Raw genomic sequence first — 21,232 nt, 5'->3', positions numbered from 1 at the left:
TAAACTCAGATGGACCAAACATAGTGATTAACCTACAGTTAGACTTTAGAAAGCAGTTGTATTTCTCTTTAGAATTAATACCATATTTCAGATGGTGTTACAAAAAATAATGTTTGTCATAGAATAAAGGAAAAGCCCCCGTTCCCCTTTTAGGTAGCGCTTGTGTTCTAAGAGTAAACCACAGTATAATAATAATAATAATGCAGAGAATTATGGTGCATTTATGAAATAAATTCAGGCACCCACAGCTATGAAGAAAAAAACATACTGCTTTTTCTGATTCTGAAGATAAGAGGTTTGGCAGAAATAGAATTCCATTGTTTGATGTTGGTAGTGTCCCAATGAGAAGAATCAGGTACTTTTAGAGTGTTTCATTTGCAGCAATTTCTTAAAGGGCCTCTAATTTCCTTTCTCATCACACTTCCTGTATGAAGTTAGGACAGAATGGAGTCTTTGAACACATCTAGTTCAAATCTCTTATTTTACATATGGAGAAGGGAACTAAATGAATCCTCCCGCTGCTGGGAGTATAAACAGAAACCACTCTCGCCCCCTTTTTAGAATAATTTGTGAATTTTTTATTTGGAAATAATTTTAAACTTACAGGGAAGTCAGAAGAATAAGAATAGTACAAAGAATACCTGTATACCTTTGGTTAACATTTTACTGCATTTGCCTGTTTTCTCCCCCTCTCCCATTCTTCTCTCTCTCTCCCCCTGTAAATACGTATATATTTATATCTATTTATAGACAGACATACACCCCATCTATTTTTTCAGTATCATTTGAGGGTATGGGACATATGTCATGGCCTTCTACTTCTAAGAACTTCAGTGTTTATTTCAAAAATAGGGATATTCTATTACATGACCTCAGTAGAGTTGTCAACTTCAGTAAATTTAACATTAATAAAATACTTTACCATCTGTATTCCAGTTTTGTCAGCTGACTCAATAAGGTCTTTATGGTGTGTTTTTTCCTTCCTGTATAGGATACAGTCCAGGGTCAGGTCTTATATTGGTTTGCAGTGTCTCTTCAGCCTCTTGATCTGAAACAGTTCTATAAACTTTGTCTTTAGTTAGCTGACACTTTTGAAGAATACAGGTCCTTTCTCCTCCTTTTTTAAAATAGAGGTTCCTCATTTTGGGTTTGGTCTTGCTCTGCCCCTCATTGGTGATGTTAATTTTGAAAACCTAGTCCCAAGTTGTCTGAGTTCTCCATTGTCTGATTTCTCTTTTTTCCCTCCCATATAATAAGCTGTCCATAGGGAGATACTGTCAGGTCATAAAATACCGTGCTCCTCATCAAAATTTCTCCCTAGAATTAGCATCCTTTATTATTTTTGCCTGATTGAATCTTTACTACAATGGTTGCAAAATCATTATTTTTTTCTGCAAATCCAGCACTCTCTCTACATTTGTTAGTAGCACTTAGCATTCTGTGACAATCAAAAGACCTCCTGTCTCCCTAATTTTCTTACTTATTTAAGTATAGACACTTGAATTTCTGTTTTTTCAATGGTTTATAATTCATTATCATACTTAATTATTGGGAGTCTCAGATTGCCCCAGTATGACCACTGCACTGTAAGCCCCTTCAAGCTGGCTTCTGCATCCTTTGGACATTCTCCCCCATTATTTTTTTGAGCATCTCCTTATTTTCTGCATGGCTACATGTTCCAGGTGCATCTTGTATCTCCCCTTCCTCATCCCTGGAATCAGCCATTTTTCTGAGGAGCCTGGTTCCTTTTAGAGGGAAATGACATTAAAGACTGAGATCTGGTCAGTGCTTATTGCTATTAGAGTGTCTTTGCATCTTGGCCCTTTTGGCCCACAGAGCTAGGAACTACTTGAGTATATGCTATATAACAGGCATATACTAATATATATATATATATATATATGTATATATATATGCGTTTACATGCACATATGTATATGCATACATATACTTTTTTTAAATCATGAGTTCACATGGATAGCTCCAATTCATCTTCATAGGCTTTTTTCTTATTCTTTCCCATTCCTTATTTGTATATCCTTTCCTTAGTGAGAACCCTAGCTCCCAATATGAGCATGTTTACTCATTTGCTCAGTCTTTTCATTCATCCAAAATTATTTCAGAATTGCTTTGCATATACTATCACATAAAACAGACCTACTTCAACAAGGTCAAGATTTGTTTGCAATTCCCATGTCACCCAAGATGGCAGGTATATCGTTAAAGGTTAATAAGTTACTTGGTTGGTTCTTATTTTTCCTCTTAAGTGTGATTATAGTATTCTTTTGAAATACTGTGGGGTTAATTTGTTCATTTTACTTTCAGTTTTCCCTTACCATATGTACTTACATTTTTAAAAAAATTTGTAGAACATAAATATGCTTCCAAAAGTCAAAACTATAAAAAAAGTGTATTTGGAAAATTGTCACTCCTTCCTATCTCTTCCACACCAGTCCATTCCCCCTCCCACAACCCTTTGTAGGTGTCCAACTTCATTGTTTTCTAGTTTATCCTTCCTTTGTTTCTTTCTGTAAAGATAAGCAGACATATATGTTTTTAAATTTTTTCCCTTATTTCTTACAGGAAAGATAGCATACTCTATAAGCCCCTTGCACTTTGTTTTTTTTTCACTTAATATCCCCTGGAAATACTATATTGGTTTTTAAAGATTGTTCTCATACTTTTTTTATAGTTGCATAGTACTCCATTGCATGATTATACTATAAGGAACATAAATAGTGTTCTAATGCATTCCCACTAGGAATATACGAGAATGCCCGTTTACCCACAGCCTTATTAAGAAAGTATATTGTTTTTCATTTTTGTCAGTCTGATTGTTGAGAAATTTATCTCAATGTAGATTTTAGATTTCTCTTAATATGAGTGAAATTGAATGTCTTCGTGTGTTTAAGGGCCATTTTTACATCACTTTTTTTTTTTCCTAATTATTTCTTCATGTCTTTTGCACTCTTTTTTTTTTCCTTTTAATTTTTAGAAGTTCTTTTTATGTTAGGGATTTTAGCCCTTTATCTGATATATGATTGCAAATAATTTTCTTCCAGTTTATTGCCTTTTCACTTTGCTTATGGTGTGCTTTTTACCCAGAAAATTTTTATTTGTTTTGTCTATGCAGTTTAATTTATTAACCTTTTATTGCCCCTGGATTTTGAATGATAGTCTAAGAAAAGTCTTTTGCTACTCCTAGGTTATATATACAAAAGTTCTTTGTGAAGGATAAATTGGCTATATGTATCAAAAACCCTTTGTACACTCAATAGTTCTACTTCTGGAAAAATATATTTCCTGAGGAATAAAATGTGAAATACACATACAAGAAAATAATTGATCTCAGCATTCTTTATAATAGTGAAAAATTGAAAACAATGCAAATGCCTACCAATAGGGAACTGATTAGATCAGTTGTTCTCAATCCTGAGACCCAGTGATTTCTTTTTTATAATATTTTATAAGCCCTTTTTACTATTTCAGAATGAAATACATAGGTAACATATCTGTATCCATGATTTCAAAAAAATAAAAATAATAATGCCCTAACAATAGTACAAAGGATGAGTAAGAGAAGTAATTTATGAAGAAATACTGCAACTTATAATAAGATAATATGTATCTCAATATGTTTAGACATGATTATAACAGACACATGACCTGAATAGTCAGATGCCTGCACCCATTTGTTAAATCACTTTGCATCTTACAACTAAAAATGCACAATGATTCATGTGTGTTGTGTTAGTGACTCAAATACCACAAGCTTGAATAACTCTTTGGTAAAGTTCTGAACAAAACAAGATACAATCTCTAGAAGTACATGCAGTTGCCTTCCTGAAAAATTCAATGTATATTAAAACTATCAAAAACACTTGGTTTTATATGGAATTAGGTTCTAGGTCATCTAATTATTAACAGGTTTTTCACCAACCTGTGTATCTGGTAGGACATTTGAAAGTTGGGGAGAACAGAGGCCGACTGTTCATTGTGTAGGAACATCCTGAGCATTGCAAGATACAGAGCATCTCTGGTCCCAGCCTGCTAAATGTCAGTAGTGCATCTCAGTCATTGTGGTAACAAAAAGACACTTCTTCAGATTTCCAAAATGCCTTCCTAGGGGGACAGTTGAAAACCATTAGGTTAGATAACTGATATAATGGAATGAATATTATTCATCCATTAAAAAGTTTGAGGAAGATCTTTGGGCAATGTCATAAAAGATGTTGAAATGTCAAATGAAAAAAAACAGGCTATAAAACATGATGGATAGTATTCCACTTTTGTTAGAATAAACATACACACACATACATAGAAGAAAGGAAATCAAAATATTAGGATGACTTTATACTCTTACTGTTTGAAATTTTTTACACTATAAATTGGACTAATTTTAAAAAGAATTACTTCTTGAGAAAGATTTAAAAGCTTTTTCGTCAGTGGCTTTTTTTTCCCTGAGGAAAGTTTGAGGAAGGAAAAACAACTTATATCATTAAAACGATGTGAGGAAGAAAGTAATTTGGTAAAAATTGGTGTCTAGCACCTAATATAAAATAATTTTTGTTCTTCCATGTCAACATTTAAAATGGGAGAATGGGGTAGATGGTTTTCCATACATTTATTTTGAAGCTATTGTCAGAAGGATTGCATATCTGTCCTCCAAAACTACATTTTCTTCCCAAATTATCATTTTCCTCCAGATCTTCATTTAGAAATGAATGAAAAGAACAAAATAACCACTTGAAGGAAGGAGAGGTGACTTGAAGAGGGTTACTTGGACTTGAGGAAGGAAAATGCTGTTAGACAATGTGAGAAATCCCACCCTAGGCTAAACAGATTAATTCCCTTCATCTATCTAGAAGGGCTGTGTGTTGTTGGACTCCTGCTGTTTGATCACAGAGAACTCTGTTAGGTTGCCCTGACTCTAGAGAAGCAGTTTGGGGCAACCCAGGACACACATATCTGCATTTTTATGACTTTAGAAAATTTGGACTGTACTCTTTGCCTTATATTTCAGAGACATACTGGAGGCAGGTCTGCCATGTTGTCTGCTTACCATGAGAGAAAGGAAAGGCATTTTCCTTGGTTTGAATCCCAACTCAGATATAAAATAGTATATCCCAAGATATAAAGGAGTTTTTTTCCCCCAACTTGTTGTTATGAAAATTTTCAAACTTAAGAGAAAAGTTGAAAGAACAGCACAATGATTACTTATTGCCCTCTACCTAGGTTCAGCAGTCATTAACATTTTGTTAGATTTGCTTTTTCTATAAATATGTATGTATTGTGTAGGTATGTGACATTTTTTCCCCTGGAAAAATAAATTGCAAGTATTACGAAACTGCCATTTAAAACTTGAGTTTGTAAGGTTTTCTGCAGAGGCCATAGCTGCTTAAATGTAGTTTTAAGTAGTCATACACTGTAGGAAGGAGCGAAGCTACAAAATAAACAAAATGAACGAAATGAAAAGGAACATAATTTTGTTTTTCTTGTTTGGAATTGGAATGAGCTCATCTTGTCTCCGTGAACTTTTTTGTGTGTGTGTGAGATGGTGTTTTTATTTATTTTTTTATTAAGGTATCATTGATAAACACTCTTATGAAGGTTTCACATGAAAACAATGTGGTTACTACATTCACCCATATTATCTAGTCCCCCCTACATCCCACTGCAGTCACTGTCCATCGGTATAGTAAGATGCCAGAGAGTCACTATTTGCCTTCTCTGTGCTACACTGTCTTCCCCATGATCCCTCCCACACCATGTGTACTAATCATAATACCCCTCAATCCTCTTCTCCCTCCTTCCCCACCCGCCCACCCCCACCTCTCCCCTTTGGTAACCACTAGTCCCTTCTTGGAGTCTGTGAGTCTGCTGCTGTTTTGTTCCTTTAGTTTTGCTTCGTTGTTATACTCCACAAATGAGGGAAAACATTTGGTATTTGTCTTTCTCTGCCTGACTTTTTTCACTGAGCATAATACCCTCTAGCTCCATCCATGTTGTTGCAAATGGTAGGATTTGTTTCTTTCTCCATGAACTTTTTAGCATAGCTGTGTAGTCATTAGCAGATTTTCACCTTCTTGCACTTAAGATGATCGTAAGGTGTTTTTGATGCTAGTATATTTTTCTTTTTGTTCTAGGTGACCCCTCTGATAAGCCACCTTGCCGAGGCTGCTCCTCCTACCTCATGGAGCCTTACATCAAGTGTGCTGAATGTGGGCCACCTCCTTTTTTCCTCTGCTTACAGGTAACTCAATAAGGAGAGGTTTTATGGATACAGTAAATTCAGAGGAACTGTTGTTCAGAAGGACCATAACTTATTAAATCTGTTCCTTCTAGTTAGTCTTGCATTACACATTTTACCAGTGACAAGTTGGGGAACAGAGCAGATGGATGAGATAGACTGTTGAATATTCTACATCTCTAGGTCAACCTAATGTTTACCGCTGTCTTTGCCTATAAAATTAAAAGTATTGTGACCATGGAAACAAAGTTCAAGGAGTTTTCCTTTTGATAGCTTCTAAGATACTTTGTTGTCTTACTGAGTGATCTTTGGCTAGGTGACAAACAAGGGAACAAATCATTTTGTGGATGATGATAGCATTAATTCTAATTATAAGTGCTTTACTTTGTGTCAGGTACTATTTTGAATACTTTACATGAATTAACTTAAATCATCACTATAATCCTATGGAGTATGATTAGTATCCGCATTTTATAGAGGAAACTTAAGGCAAAGAGGTTAAGTAATATACTCAAGGTCACACAGCAAATACTGTATTTTACTGGGTACAATGATGCTACTTATTATAAAAAGCTTCCCAATTTCAGAAATGTTAAAATGTAAAGATGGCTGATGGAAATTGTAATATACTTTTTATTGTATGATGAATCCTCACTTCAGAGTTTTAAAATAAGAAAAAATATGTTGTCTTAGAATTGCTGAAGTACAGTAAGTATGCATATGTATATAGGATTCAAATTTAGGCAGTCTGATTCCAGGGTATATCTTCTTATCAAAGGAGAAGTGGTACTAGGAAAAAATCTTTACTGCAGATTATTGTTTTTGTTCTCTGTGAGGGCCACTGAAAAGATGTTATCATGAATATAACCATCCTGTTGTGACTGCAGACAAGATTAAATGAATTCTTAGAAACTCATTACAGGAGTAGAGTACCCCAAAGCATCTTTTAAAATTATTTAACAAAGCATTTCAAAAAGCAGCTTTGTGTAACTTAGTTTTCCTTTCTTTTGCAGTGTTTCACTCGAGGATTTGAGTACAAGAAACATCAAAGTGATCATACTTATGAAATAATGGTAATGATGAAGTTGCAGGGAATTTCCATTCATTTTTCAAGTATTATACTGGGAATTCATTTTTTTCCACTCCAAATACCTCTTTTCCTTTTTTTTTCTCTTCTTGTGAATTAGGTAATCATTACCCCGTATGTGTTTTAGGGTTTTATGGATCTACTAAAGCATCTAAGTCCAAAAATTATTGTATATACTCAGATTTTTGTTAAAAATTTAGGAGGAATTTAAAGAAGTAGTTCTTGAGGTAAGGATAATAGGTATGCTGCTTTTCAGGTTCATTGATAAACACAATAAATGTGTTGTCACTGTGTTTTGGCTTATGTAGTTCATGTGGGCAGTGATGAAGTTTTTATCTGGTACTACATCTCCCTGCCTTGGGGAAATTTGTTGTCCTCTGACTTAAGTTATAAAATGAATGTGAAATGAATGATATAATACATAAAGTCACTTTGGAGAGACCGACTGGCTTATAGGCCAGAATAAGACTTGGCTGTAATTTGATTGATTATATTGCCACCTCTAAAGAAGAAATGTGATACAGGTGTTGTAGTGTCTTTCCAAGCTCTAGCCAGGAGGAATGGACACTTTAATAAGCCAAAGTCAGTATCTGGTCTGCCTGACCAGTATTTATAGTTTTTTGTTAAGATATTTTTGTCAGTAATAGAACATAACTCCTAATTGACCAAGTAGTTTTCTTCATTTGGTCTCCCATGTAGTTTTCTTTATAGGAAAGAATGCTGGTTGGGCTATTTGACAGTAATTTCACATTGTGGACTAATCTATTGACACTTGGATTCGTTTTTCTTGCTGCCATAACAGTCACATAACAAAGATTAAGTGGCTTAAAACAATGCAAGTTTATCATCTCACAGATCTATAGGTCCAAAGATCATTAAGGTTCATCTGGTTTCTCTTGGTCCCATAGGCTGAAATGAAGGTGTTGGCTGCCTGGGCTTTTATCTAGGGGCCCTGAGGAAGAAGCTGCTTCCAGTCCACTTCCATTCTCATTCAGGTTGTTGACAGAATTCACTGCCCTTGAGTTGTAGGACTGATGCTACTGTTTCCTATTGACTGTTGTCCAGGGCTTGCTCTCAGCCTCTAGAGCTCCTCACCCCCTTTCTCCATATTCAAAGCCAGCAATGACAAGGAGTCCTTGAGGGTTATTGATGAAATGCTTGGAGTTTCTCTTACCTCTCCTGTGCTGAATCTGACTTTTCTGCCTCCCTCTTCTACTTCTACTTCTGTTAATATGTTGTAACATTGGGCTTACCTGGATAATCAAAGCTAATTTCCCAGGTCAGCTTATTAGTGTCTTAATCCCATTGGCAGTGTCCCTTCACAACAATATCTACTTAGTGTTAATTGAATAGTCAGGGGACAAGAATCTTGTGGGGAAAGAGGGACAACTTTAGAATTCTGCCAACTGTATTTACTAGTGCCATTGTATATCTACTTCAGGCTTTTGAGAGTTTGAAAAAAAGTTAATTTTAGCATCTCTGAGTCTGATTATCTGTGGGGTCCTGTTTAAGATGATTTTCTGGACCTATAATGCTGAGAGGCGGATCCTGGTCCATAATGAATGAATTAATCAAAGAAATGCTCCTCAGTAAGAGATCTTGCAGCCAACTGGCTTACCTTTCTCTAAACACCTTCAGTCTTCTAAATAGTTTCTCCATTAATTGTAAGACTTGGAATAAATTTTTTTAATATTAGACTTTGTTTTAAAGCAATCAGAGGTTCACAGCACACCTGAGTAGAAAGTACAAAGATTTCTCATATATTCTCGGCCCCTAAAATGCAGCCTCTCCCATTATCAGCATCCCCCACCAGAGTGGTACAGTTGTTACAGTTGATGAACCTATACTGACACACAATTATCATATTATCATCCAAAGTCCACAGTGTATCTTAGCATTCACTCTTGGTGTACATTCTGTAGGTTTGTATAAGTATATAATGTCACCATTATAGTATACAGAGTAGTTTCATGGCCCTAAAAATCCTCAGTGCTCTGCCTGTGCATCCATCCCCCCAACCTCTGGTAACCACTGATCTCTTCATGGTCTCCATAGTTTTGCCTTTTAGTTAGAATCATATAGTATCATTCAGATTGGCTTCTTTCAGTTAATAACATGCATTTAAGTTTCCTCCAAGCCTTTTCATGGCTTGATAACTCATTTCTTTTTAGTGCTGAATAATATTCCATTGTCTGGATTTACCAGTTTATCCATTCACATACTGAAAGACATCTTGGTTGCTTCTAAGTTTTGGCTATTATGAATAAAGCTACTATAAACATCCATGTGCAGGTTTTTGTATGGATAGAAGTTTTCAACTCTTTTGGGTAAGAGGGAATGTGATTGGTGTATTACATGGTAAAAGAATGTTTAGTCTTGTAAGAAACTGCTGAACTGTTTTCCAAAGTGGCTGTACCATTTTGCATTCTCACCAACAATGAATGAGAGTTCCTGTTGCTTCACATCCTCGCCAGCATTTGATGTTGTCAGTGTTGTGGATTTTGGCCATTCTAATAACTATATACTGGTATCATTTTAATTGGTATTTATCTGGTAACGTGATGTGGAACATCTTTTCATATGAATAAATTATTTTCCCTTTTATTAATTGCAAAATGAAGGGTTGGCAGAGTGTGGTCAAAACAGCTATATGGCTTTGAGTTCATTTTGGCAAGGTTATCAGATCATCAGATCTGTTTTTTCCTTCCCAAATTCACACTAGAATGCCTAGAACCAGAATTAAAATTAATCATTTGAATTGTGAAAATATTTCCTTAGATGGTAATTTAGGTTGGGTAGTTTGATGATTTTCCACTGTAGGAAAGTTGACCATGAGCTCTCTTTAGCTGTTCTGGGCGCCATGCCTTCTGTATAATGCTGAAAGCACTAAGTTTCACTCCAAGTCCACTTTATTCTGATGACATCATCCTTTTCTCACATTTTCAACACCCATACAAACACATTTCAAAACTCTGTCCTTTACTCTCAGGAGCTTTTGGAAGTTACTAATACTCCCTTTTTTCTGTCAGTCTTATCTATTCCCAGATAAGGAAAAAGAATCAGTCTGTAGGAATGATGACCAAATTTTGGCTTTCTACACGTAAAGCCTCCAAAACTTGATGTTTTTACATATGAAGCCTCAGAAAACATTAAGTGGTTTTCAGTACTTTTGTCATCTCACAGTGCTGTATTTTTAGAAGTTACTCATGCTGTGGTGGGTGGTGCATTAATCAAGATTTCTGAGTTCTATGTCTATTTTTGTCTTATAATTCTTAGAACCTTGAACAAGTCAAGGCACCTCTTTCTGCCACACCCTTTATACCAGTGATTCTTAAACTTCAGTGCCTAAGAACCACCTGAGAGCTTCTTGAAATTATAGATTCCTAGGTCCTGCTGTTAGAAATTCTGGTTTAGTAGGACTGAGATTGGGTCCAGGAATTGGATGATACTGATTGAACTCTAAGAAAAACTGCCTTATTCCCATTTATTTTTTTGCTGTAGAAAGTCTTTCTTGTTTATCTCACAGTAAAGTTTGTGAGGCTAACAAATACTCTAAAATACCCAGTTTTAGAAATAACATGGGCTCTTCAATGATGAGATATTATATTTACATGAATTTGTCATACTTGCCAGATTGAAAGATTATAATAAATTTAATATAGACATAGACTCTGAAATTTCTAGTTTGGTTCTCTAAGACCTTTTGTGCTAGGCATATTCATAGTACTTGCTCAGATAAAAATGTATTGCTTATTAGTGTAATTTCACAAAAGTTAAAACTATTTCTAAATGTCTTTCCAATCTGAAAACTATGTCAGTTTTTTTTTTAACTTACTATAGAAAATATCAAGCATACACTAAGAGAGAATGGTGTGTCAGTTAGCTTTTGCTACCTAACAGCTACCTCAAAACTGGCTTAAAATAACAAACATTTAATTATTTCCCACAGTTTTGTGGATCAGGAATTCAAATGGGGCATGGTGAGGGTAGCTTTCTGTTCCATGTGATGTGCTGTGGCTAAAATCTCAGGGTAGTTTGAGTTAGTGAAGCGTTAGCCGAAACGTCATAACAGCCTTAGGTGTTGGCTCTCCAGGTAGCCTTAGGGTCTCTCCCTCTCCATGTGGCTTCTCCACATGGCCTTTTCAGCAAGGAGTCTAGATTTCTCCCATGGTGGTTCAGGGATCCCAAGAGTGCAGAAGTGGAAGCCACCAGGCCTTCTAAGTAAGTCACAGGTCCAGCCGATAAGTGGGAAGGGACCACACAAGGGTGTGAGTTCTAGGAGATAATCATGGAGGACTACCAAACAACAAATTTCCTGTCACTGACATTTAAAATTACCAAGTCATGGCCTATCTTGTATCTTCTAAAGCCCCACCCTTCCAGATTATTTTGAAGCAAATCCCCCAGATATTGTATCATTTCATTTATAAGTGTTTTATCAGATCTCCCTAAAGCATAAAAGTATTCAAGTCGTGTTTCACATTTCTCAAGTCATCTCATAAAAGCCTTTAAAAAAAATCTGTTCCCTTGTTCACCCCTGAAACAATCACTGTTCTGATATTATCATAGATCAATTTTGCATATTCCACAACTACTATGAAAATGGATTCATACAGTATGTACTTTTGTTTCTGATTTCTTTCACTCAGCATGTTTTTCACCTTGATTCATGTTGTGTAGTACTTCATTCTTTTTTTTTTATTAAAAGTATCACTGATACACAATGTTATGATGGTTTCAAATACAAAACAGTGATGGTTTCAAATAGACAACACAGTGGTTCAACCACCCATATCAAGCACCCCCTCCAGTGCCATCACTGCCCATCAATGTAGTAAGATGTTACAGAATTATTAACTATTCTGTACTGTACTACTGTCCTGTGACCAACCTATATTGTAATTATGAATTATTGTGCCCCTTAATCTCCTTCTCCCTCCCCACTCACCCTCCTAACCCCTTCCCTTTGGTAACCACTAGTCCATTCTTGGTGTCTGTGAGTCTGCTGCTGTTTTGTTCCTTCTGTTTTGCTTTGTTTGGTTTTTTTTTGACAGTGTTTTGTTGTTGTTGTAGTATCATTAATGTACAGTTACATGAGCAACATTATGGTCACTAAACTCCCCCCATTATCAGGTCCCCACCACATACCCCATTACAGTCACTGTCCATCAGTGTAGTAAGATGCTATAGAATCACTACTTGTCTTCTCTGTGTTGTACAGCCCTCCCCGTGCCCTCCCCGCTATATTATGTGTGCTAATCTTGATGCCCCTTTTCCCCTCTTATCCCTCCCTTCCCACCCATCCTCCCCAGTCCCTTCCCTTTGGTAACTGTTAGTCCATTCTTGGGTTCTGTGAGTCTGCTGCTGTTTTGTTCCTTCAGTTTTTTCTTTGTTCTTATACTTCATAGATGAGTGAAATCATTTGGTACTTGTCTTTCTCCACCTGGCTTATTTCACTGAGCATAATGCCCTCTAGATTAATCCATGTTGTTGCAAGTGATAGGATTTGTTTTCTTTTTATGGCTGAATAATATTCCATTGTGTATATGTACCACATCTTCTTTATCCATTCATCTATTGATGGACACTTAGGTTGCTTCCATATCTTGGCTATTGTAAATAGTGCTGCAGTAAACATAGGGGTGCATATGTCTTTTTGAATCAGGGATCTTATTTTCTTTGAGTAAATTCCTAAATTGACTGGGTCAAATGGTATTTCTATTTTTAGTTTTTTGAGGAACTTCCATGTTGCTTTCCACAATGGTTGCACCAATTTACATTCCCACCAACAGTGTAGGAGGGTAGTAGTTCATTCTTTTTTGTTACTGAGTATGATATGAATATAACAGTTTATCTATTCTCCTGTTGATGGACATCTGGGCTTTGCCTAGTTCTTGGCTATTACAAATGAAACTGTAATGAACATACTTGTATAAGGCTTTCTGTGGACATACATTTTCATTTTCTTGGAAAAATATTTAGGAGTGGAATTGCTGAGTCATAGAATAAGTGATTACATGTATTTAACTTTTAAGAAACTCAAAGTTTCTACAGTGCGTATATTATTTTACACCTCTGCTAGCAGTGTATCACATGCTTTTCAACTTTGGATATTGTCCGTTTTTTCATTTTAGTTATTTTAGTGGATGTCATGAGTGTACAGTGATATCATAAAATTCTTTTTTACCTTTTGTTCTATTTGGAATACAAATACAGTCCATGCATTGCAGTTGGTTGCCTCTTATGTATTTTCTGTTTTGTAGATTCTCCCTCTTCCAATCCCCCTTCCCTCACTTTCTCTCTTATTTCATGTAATTTATTTGGCTTTTTAAAAACCTAGGTTGTTTGTCTTAGAGATGTTCATACAGTCTGGGTTTTGCTGATTAACACATTCTTCTGTCTTGTGTTTCCTATGAATTGGTAGTTACGTATAGTGGCTACATCAAATTCATTTATGATCATTGTATAGATCTATTCATTGGGGATAGCAAAATATTTAACCTTTAATTTAATAACTCTTTATGAGTTAAAATAATTCTATAAAAAGAAACTTCATTATGTGGCCACCTTGAGGTGAAATTTGTATAGGAAAGGCAGGATAAATACATGATTATTTCGCTTTATTTATTAGTTTTGAAACTACGAGTTGGTTCAGCATCCTCTAGATATTTTGCATATTTGATCTGATTCAGTCCTTTTTGTTATTTTCCTTATTAATGCTCAGAATGTTCCATTTTCTGTTTGTGGGAGCCTCCACAACTTGGCCTCTGAATCCTTTTGACATGACCCATATAGTATTTGAGAGCATTTTTGCTTTCCATTATGACAGAACGTTCCAGTCTTGTCTTTTATATTTGCTGACTCAAACCTAGAATCAGATTTTTCTTCAAAGATCCCTGATCTCTTTAGCGGTAAATAGGGATTGCATAATGGACACTAGAGTGTTCATTGCTATTGGGTTGGTCACTGTTTCTAGACCTTTTCTTGAAAAGTGTTAGGTACTATTCTTTTTAAGACAAGTACATCCTGAGTTCATGCCAAAACTTTCAATTCAAAGCCTGCAATTCAAGCCTGCAAGGTTTTTACATAACTTCATAGATCCTACATCTATTATGTTTTATTTCCCAAGCCAGAAATCCCACTGCCCAGTGATTCCAACAGTTACATTTTCCCGTAATACATCCACATACAATAATCTCAGGATAACTTTAACAATAGTACTGAAAACATTTTAAGATTTTTTGTTTTTTTCTGGTAGTTCCTCTTAAGGTATATTCTACTAAAGATACATAGTCGAATTACTGTGTTCTAAAGTCACTTAGGATAATTTCTTTCTGTGTGGTTATGCCTTACTGTTAATTCATAGGTTTATTTGTTACATTTTGCTTTTGATTCTTACACTTTAAATTTTAACAATTAATGTATATTATTTATATTTTCAGTCAGATACACAAAACAGGAAATCTTCAGAGAGGCATAACTTCTTTCCCTGTCCTTTCCATCCCATTTTCTCCCTCCCTCCCCTATAGTTAACCATTTTTTTTAATGTGTGATTTTAAAACTATAAATATACACATTTGTATTCCCCTTTTTCTTAGCTAAATGGGAACATAGTGCAATATTTATCTCTACCTTTGTGTTAAGTTTAAATTGTATGTATTTTTGAATGAGTTACATGGCATTTATGGGTGAAAATATTTATTGAACTTCATTGCAGCTAATGGTAGAAATGGGGGAGTGGTGAACAACTAGTAAGAATGTACTTTAGGTACCTCTCAATATCATAAGAATGACATCATTTGAAATTAGTATTACTTTGGGGGTTTCTGGGTTCCATTTCTGTATCTGTTCTTAGGCAAAACATTTTCCTCCTTAGACCTCAGATTTTCCTGTTCTTGACCCCAGCTGGACTGCTCAAGAAGAAATGGCCCTTTTAGAAGCTGTGATGGATTGTGGCTTTGGAAATTGGTAAGAGCTTGGTCTGAGGCGTTGTCTTGCCCTAGTGGTCTCAGAAAAGGTGCTGTTGAAAGGTAAAGGGAGGAGCCTCAGAAGAGGGGTTTGGGGGCCATATGTTGCTTTTCTATTGACCCATGACTTAGAGACAAGTCGACTTCCCCTCTGCACATTATTTTCCAAGGCTAAAATGCCTCACATAGATTTATGATGTTTAGTGACCCAACACTGGCCATCACTTTGGATGTCTCAGCTGGGGAAGGTTGGTTATTCCTTTCTGAATAGTGGGGAAGTTTAGATTTGCCTGTTAGTATCCCTTTCTGATTTTTTGAATTTTTCATGGCTATAGATGCTGTCATCATTTAGTGAGTCAGGCTTTAAGTAAATAGCCATAGCTTACCTGAGACTCAAGTTTAACAGGCTTATTATTTGCATTCCCTGTTTTTAGCTTGTAGGTACCTGCCTTAGTCCAATTTGGCAGAATTGAACTGCACTCTTTGCTGTCGTTTCTAGGAGACAACACCACTCACTAATAAAACCACCACTTTTATTTTTACCTTTTTGAAGTACTTTCACACTGATGATTTCATTTTGTAAACTAGATAGCAGAAGCACTATTAAATATGTTTTGTTTACAAATAATCTGAAGCTTAGGGAGTTAAAATGATTTCTTATCATGCAGCTTATTAGTGTATGGACTCTTAACTAGATCCTACCTGTCTTGACTGCCAAATAAATATCATCTGTCCTGATGTTAATAGAATATATTACACTGCCTCCTTTATGTCCAGGGCCCTGAAGAAGGAGACTTGAGTTTAGTTACCATTTGGTTTGTATTCATTCAGCATTTATCAGACATCATAAAATATTGTCTACCATGGGGAATACCAAAGAAGATAAAAGTTCTTCATTTTTTGCTTGCCATTCTAACACTCTGAAATGGCCTAGCCTCCCTGTCCCCCTTCCCTCTTAGTAAAGACTACAAAAAGGACTATTGTTTATCTACTATGGATGAAGCACTAAGCGTGGTGGAGGGTGCTAGACCTAAGAATCGTGACATGTATCCTGCCTTCAGGAAGCTTATGGTCACTTAGAGGAATCAAAATATATATATGGGTGATTGAAGTACATGAAGCAGAGCGTAGTAATGTGTTGGGAGAAGGACCAGTGAAGTGCTGAGAAAGAGAGAGGCTGCGAGGGGATTTTAAGGGACTTCATCTCCCTGTCTCCATCATCCATGCCAGGAGTCAAGGGTCTTACGTACAAATTATGGCCTTGTCACTTAAGTACTTTATGTTTTTGAGCAAGTTTCTTAATCTCATTGGGTCTCATTTTTTCATCTGTGAAATTGAGTTAGTAAATATACCGCACAGTTAAAACTAGGATTAACTTATGTTGTGAATGTTTCTAGCCTACTGTGGGAGCTGTTGTAAAGAAATATTTGTTCATTTAAAGTGTTTTGTAAACTATAAAACATTATGCAAATACAAAACTATACTTACTTATATTTTGAATGTTCTGAAGTGGCTTATCATTACTTACAGCAATTATTTCCCTGGGGCCTAGCTCACAGCAAAATTAACAAATACTCTAGTGACGTTCCTTTCTTTTGGTGGGAAGCAAAGAGCTTTTTAGATATTGTTTCTGTATCTTAGAATAGCAGGATTTGGAATATCAGATTACACCATACGAGGCTTACAATCGTCTCATTGTTCTTATATCATCTCCATATCAGTTTAGTGGTATCAAGTTCCAGACAGTATATGGATGAGATTTAACATACGGAAAGAAAAAACCATGCTTTGACCATTATGTGTAAATGAAAGGGTTACCTTTTCTCTTTGTCTCACACTCCTGTAGGCAAGATGTAGCCAACCAGATGTGTACCAAGACCAAGGAAGAGTGTGAGAAGCACTATATGAAACATTTCATCAATAACCCTCTGTTTGCATCTACCCTGCTGAACCTGAAGCAAGCAGAGGAGGCAAAAACAGCTGACACAGCCATTCCATTTCACTGTAAGTGCCTCCCTGTGTTGGTAAGGTCTTAACTCATCCTTAGGCCGCGTTGCAGTGGTAGATAAATAGGGGTGTGACGATTTGGGCAGCTGAAGAGTTTGTGGGAGAGAGGAAGAGTTGGCCTGGCAGGTACTAAGAGGGCCATAATGGGACAAGGAAGGTAATGTATCCCATGGGTCAGAGCTCTATACTGGGTGTCAGGGTACCTGGATGCAGCATGTGGTTCCACTCATTCTAAGGCTCTTGAACCTATCAGTTAACTTTAATGCTTGCTTCTATGAGATGAAATGTCCAAAATGAGCCAACGTCCCCATGCTATTGTGAGGACAAACCTTTTTACAGTTCCTTTGGAGAGTTTATGATTATAGATCCTAGTTATTTAAGAGAGTCCAATATTTGACTCATTATTAATTATCCAAGTATTAAGTCCAAGAAGCAATTTGTTCTTTTTATTTGGTTGTGGTAGTAATAGTGAACTTTTTTTTTTAAATTTCACATGGCTGAGAGACTTGTGGGTCTTCTAACAAAACATAACCAAAATCATGATGAATTATAAATGGACCTCTTTCCTGAATGACTCCCAGAGCACAAGTAATGAGATGTGAATGTTTTCCTTTCCCCCTTCTCTTTCCTCATGCTCTCTAGAAGGAGTTTCATACCAATCAACGCAAAGCCTGATGATACCACCTGCTGGGATAACACTTTGGTGTTAGTGCTTCGTCCTTACATTCATTAGGGTTTTTGTTCCACATAGCAACCCAGTGAGAAAGGCAGAGCAAATATTTTTGTTTTAACATGTGAAGAAACTGAGATTCAGAAAGATTCCATAATTTGTGCAAGGTCATGGGACTGCTGGGTATTTGAACTAGGACTCAATTCCAGCTAACTTCCAAATCGACTGGGTTTTTTGTTTGTTTGTTGCCTCTCTGTTGGATGAGATTTGTAAAGTGAGATTGGCCCTAAGGGGTAAGAAAGCTGACTGAGGAAAAGATCCTTGGTTTTCTCTCATGTTAGGAAAGCAAAAATCAGGGAATTTCCCCATATTTACTTAGAAGATTCGCTAAGTTGTAGTTTCCTTTTCAGGAAATCAGTCTGTTTCCATAATACTTTATCCTTTTCATTTTTCCCTTCATAAAAGTCTTTAGAATTTTATTCATTTTCTCACATACTGTCCTCCAAACACAACTATTTCAGAGGGTAAATACAGACTATTTCTGTGTCACTTTTTTCATGCCAATATTTTATTAAGTAACTAAGAAAACCTGTAAATTCTTCCAGCTACAGATGACCCTCCCCGGCCTACCTTTGACTCCTTGCTTTCTCGGGACATGGCAGGATACATGCCAGCTCGAGCAGATTTCATTGAGGTAGGAGAATCTTGTTTTTTTCAGAGGCTTATATATCTCTTACCCATACCACTAAAAAGAGATTTTTCAAAACATTGTAATGTAGAGCTTTAAGCAGATACATTTTCTTTTGAGTGCCTTTTCTCATTTGTAAATATTACACATGTAGATGTGTTCTTCAGACCAAGAACCTTCTCCTGAAGTTACGTTGGTGTTGGCTCCTACTTCCTTAGTAGGTGTGAGGTTTCTGTAGTCTGGATCTCATTCCACACCTAGTGGGGTTTCAGGATTGTACTATATCAGCAGTGGGTAAACTTTTTCCATTAAGAGCCAGATAGCAAATGTTTCAGGTTCTATAGACCATAAAGTCTCACTGCAACTAAACTTTGCTATTATCATACCCAAAGCAGCATAGATAGATAATACATAAACAGGTGAGCAGGCTTGTGCTGCAGCAAAACTTTATTTGCAAAAATAAGCAGTGGGCTGACTTTGGTCCACAGGCTGTATTTTTCTGACCGCTGTTCTGTATTCACAAGTATATAAAGAATGATGAATGTGTATAAAAACTACATGTTCCTTGTTCAGAGATGGAGTTAGAAGCCATGTGAATGTAGTTGCAAGTTTCTTGATTTATCACCTGATCCACAATTAAAATATGCCTGGATGGAGATAGGTTGAAAGTTTAAGCAAACTGCAAACAATTCTGCTAGCAACACCCAGGTCAGCATTTTGTTTGTGGTAGCTGGTATGTAGAGCTCTCCCACAGATACTACCCCTACAAATGGTACTCATGGTACTCATTGAATAGAAGAATATGAACAAATCTATGCGTTGAATTGTACAAACAATGTTATTGAATAAATACAGCCCTCAGAAGATAGTAAAAAGGTAGAAGATTTAATGCAGACAATTTTCTTACCTAAATAGTTGAAGGCCTAGTCAGAGTAAGATTTTCTTAGGTTAGAGTTTATGAATAGACTATTTTTAATTTTTAGAACAAAAGATATGGCTATTTTCCTGGACTCACAACTTTTCTTGTTTTTTGTTGTCACTACTGCCTGCAAGCTTTCAGACTTTTCCCATGAACTGGTATTGTTTGTGGTAGTATCCTGGCCTTGTACCCCATTCAGTACTTTCTAACAAGTGTTTGTGTATTTTCTGTTTGCTTCTAAAGCAAAGGCATTAACTCAAAACTGATGGATTTGGGGTGGGAATTTTTTTTCTCCAAACAGGAGTTTGACAATTATGCAGAATGGGACTTGAGAGACATCGATTTTGTTGAAGATGACTCGGACATTTTACATGGTAACATTTTATTGCAGCAAATGTTTTTATTGATTGCAAACTATGTGATGATACTATGCTGGGTGCTAGGACTATAAGGATGAATAAAACATGTCCTCTGCCCTTTGGGGACTCAAGATATAGTAGTTAAGTTGCTGAACTTACCATTGTTGTGTTTTGACCACAGTGAGAAGGATCATTTGTGATTATGGTGAGAATGTTGATCATATAATAGTAGTTGGGAATATTCCATTCCTTGGACAGCATGATCTTTCTTTGGACTGGGTTAAGCTACACTGAGGTAGCTGGTTAAATGGCCCTCACTGTCTCCTTAGAAGGAAGGAAATCAGTGTGAAAACCTTGGGACTTCAAAAGCAACTGCTGATTCTAGATGTTCACTATAATTTGTTACCCCAAATTTCCCATAGCAGGGGAAAAGAATGAAAGTTATTCAAGGGTTTTTATACCAAGGTTGTGAATTTCTTGTTTCTCAGAACTGTCGATTTTTTTAGCATTTCTGAATTCTGATTTAAGATTAGTTCTCTAAGGGTTTATATCAACTCTTTAGTCATAATGTAAGTGGCTAATGCCAACAGGGCTCTTAAAAGTGGATGGTTAGACTTCCCTTAAATCTGTTTTTTTCCCTCTTTCCATTTTCAGTGAACTCTGTGTTTAAAATAACTGCCAATCTTCTTTCCTTTCAATCCAGAATTGAATATGATGGAGGGGATGGATAGTGCTCCCTTAAGTTCTGTATTCCCCAAACAGCATCTTCATTGTTTCTCTTAAATCTGTGTAGCAGGCAGGCAAGGCAAGTAGAATCCTTGTTGAATTATAAATCAGGTTTTCATGTTGCATTAGCTGATACTCTGTTACTAGACGGGGAATTTGATTCTTCTCTCCACAGAAGAGCTGTCTGGCTATTTATTTTTATATCAGGTCTAGGACGAAGAAAGAGTTCTCATAAAAATTTTACCTTCAGAATTTTTTCTCTACGTATTTCTTAAGCCCTGTTCTTCGCAAAATTTCATTCCTCTTCTCTCCCACACAACTTTAAGGAAAGTCAGAATGACGCAGATTGAGCTAAAAGAGGAAAGCTTTAAGGCAGACTACTTTAACATTCACCAAATCCATTGTATTTGTTCAGTCTTCCATGTCAATCTCTTCTTTTCAGCCCCGGTAACTGTTACTGTTTTTTCTCACCTTCAAGTTGTTCCTTTGAAGGTAGCATGCAGGTTGCCATTCAGTATTTCTCCTCATACATACTAGCTGTAATTAAAGTATTATTTCA

General features: G+C 36.2%; 1 protein-coding gene across 1 annotated transcript in view; it reads left to right on the top strand.

Annotated features, from left to right (window-relative positions):
• TADA2A (transcriptional adaptor 2A) overlaps positions 1 to 21,232 on the top strand; it is a 44,483-nt gene that overhangs the window by 1,520 nt on the left and 21,731 nt on the right. Inside the window, exons 3-8 of the mRNA XM_036911070.2 lie at positions 6,147 to 6,253; positions 7,264 to 7,323; positions 15,214 to 15,305; positions 17,151 to 17,308; positions 18,587 to 18,675; positions 19,890 to 19,962. Coding sequence (XP_036766965.1) covers positions 6,147 to 6,253; positions 7,264 to 7,323; positions 15,214 to 15,305; positions 17,151 to 17,308; positions 18,587 to 18,675; positions 19,890 to 19,962 — 579 coding nt within the window. The remainder of the gene's footprint in view (positions 1 to 6,146; positions 6,254 to 7,263; positions 7,324 to 15,213; positions 15,306 to 17,150; positions 17,309 to 18,586; positions 18,676 to 19,889; positions 19,963 to 21,232) is intronic.

Source organism: Manis pentadactyla, chromosome 4 (assembly GCF_030020395.1).
Source record: "Manis pentadactyla isolate mManPen7 chromosome 4, mManPen7.hap1, whole genome shotgun sequence".
Lineage (NCBI taxonomy): Eukaryota > Metazoa > Chordata > Mammalia > Pholidota > Manidae > Manis > Manis pentadactyla.
This window is presented reverse-complemented; position numbering and strand designations above follow the sequence as displayed.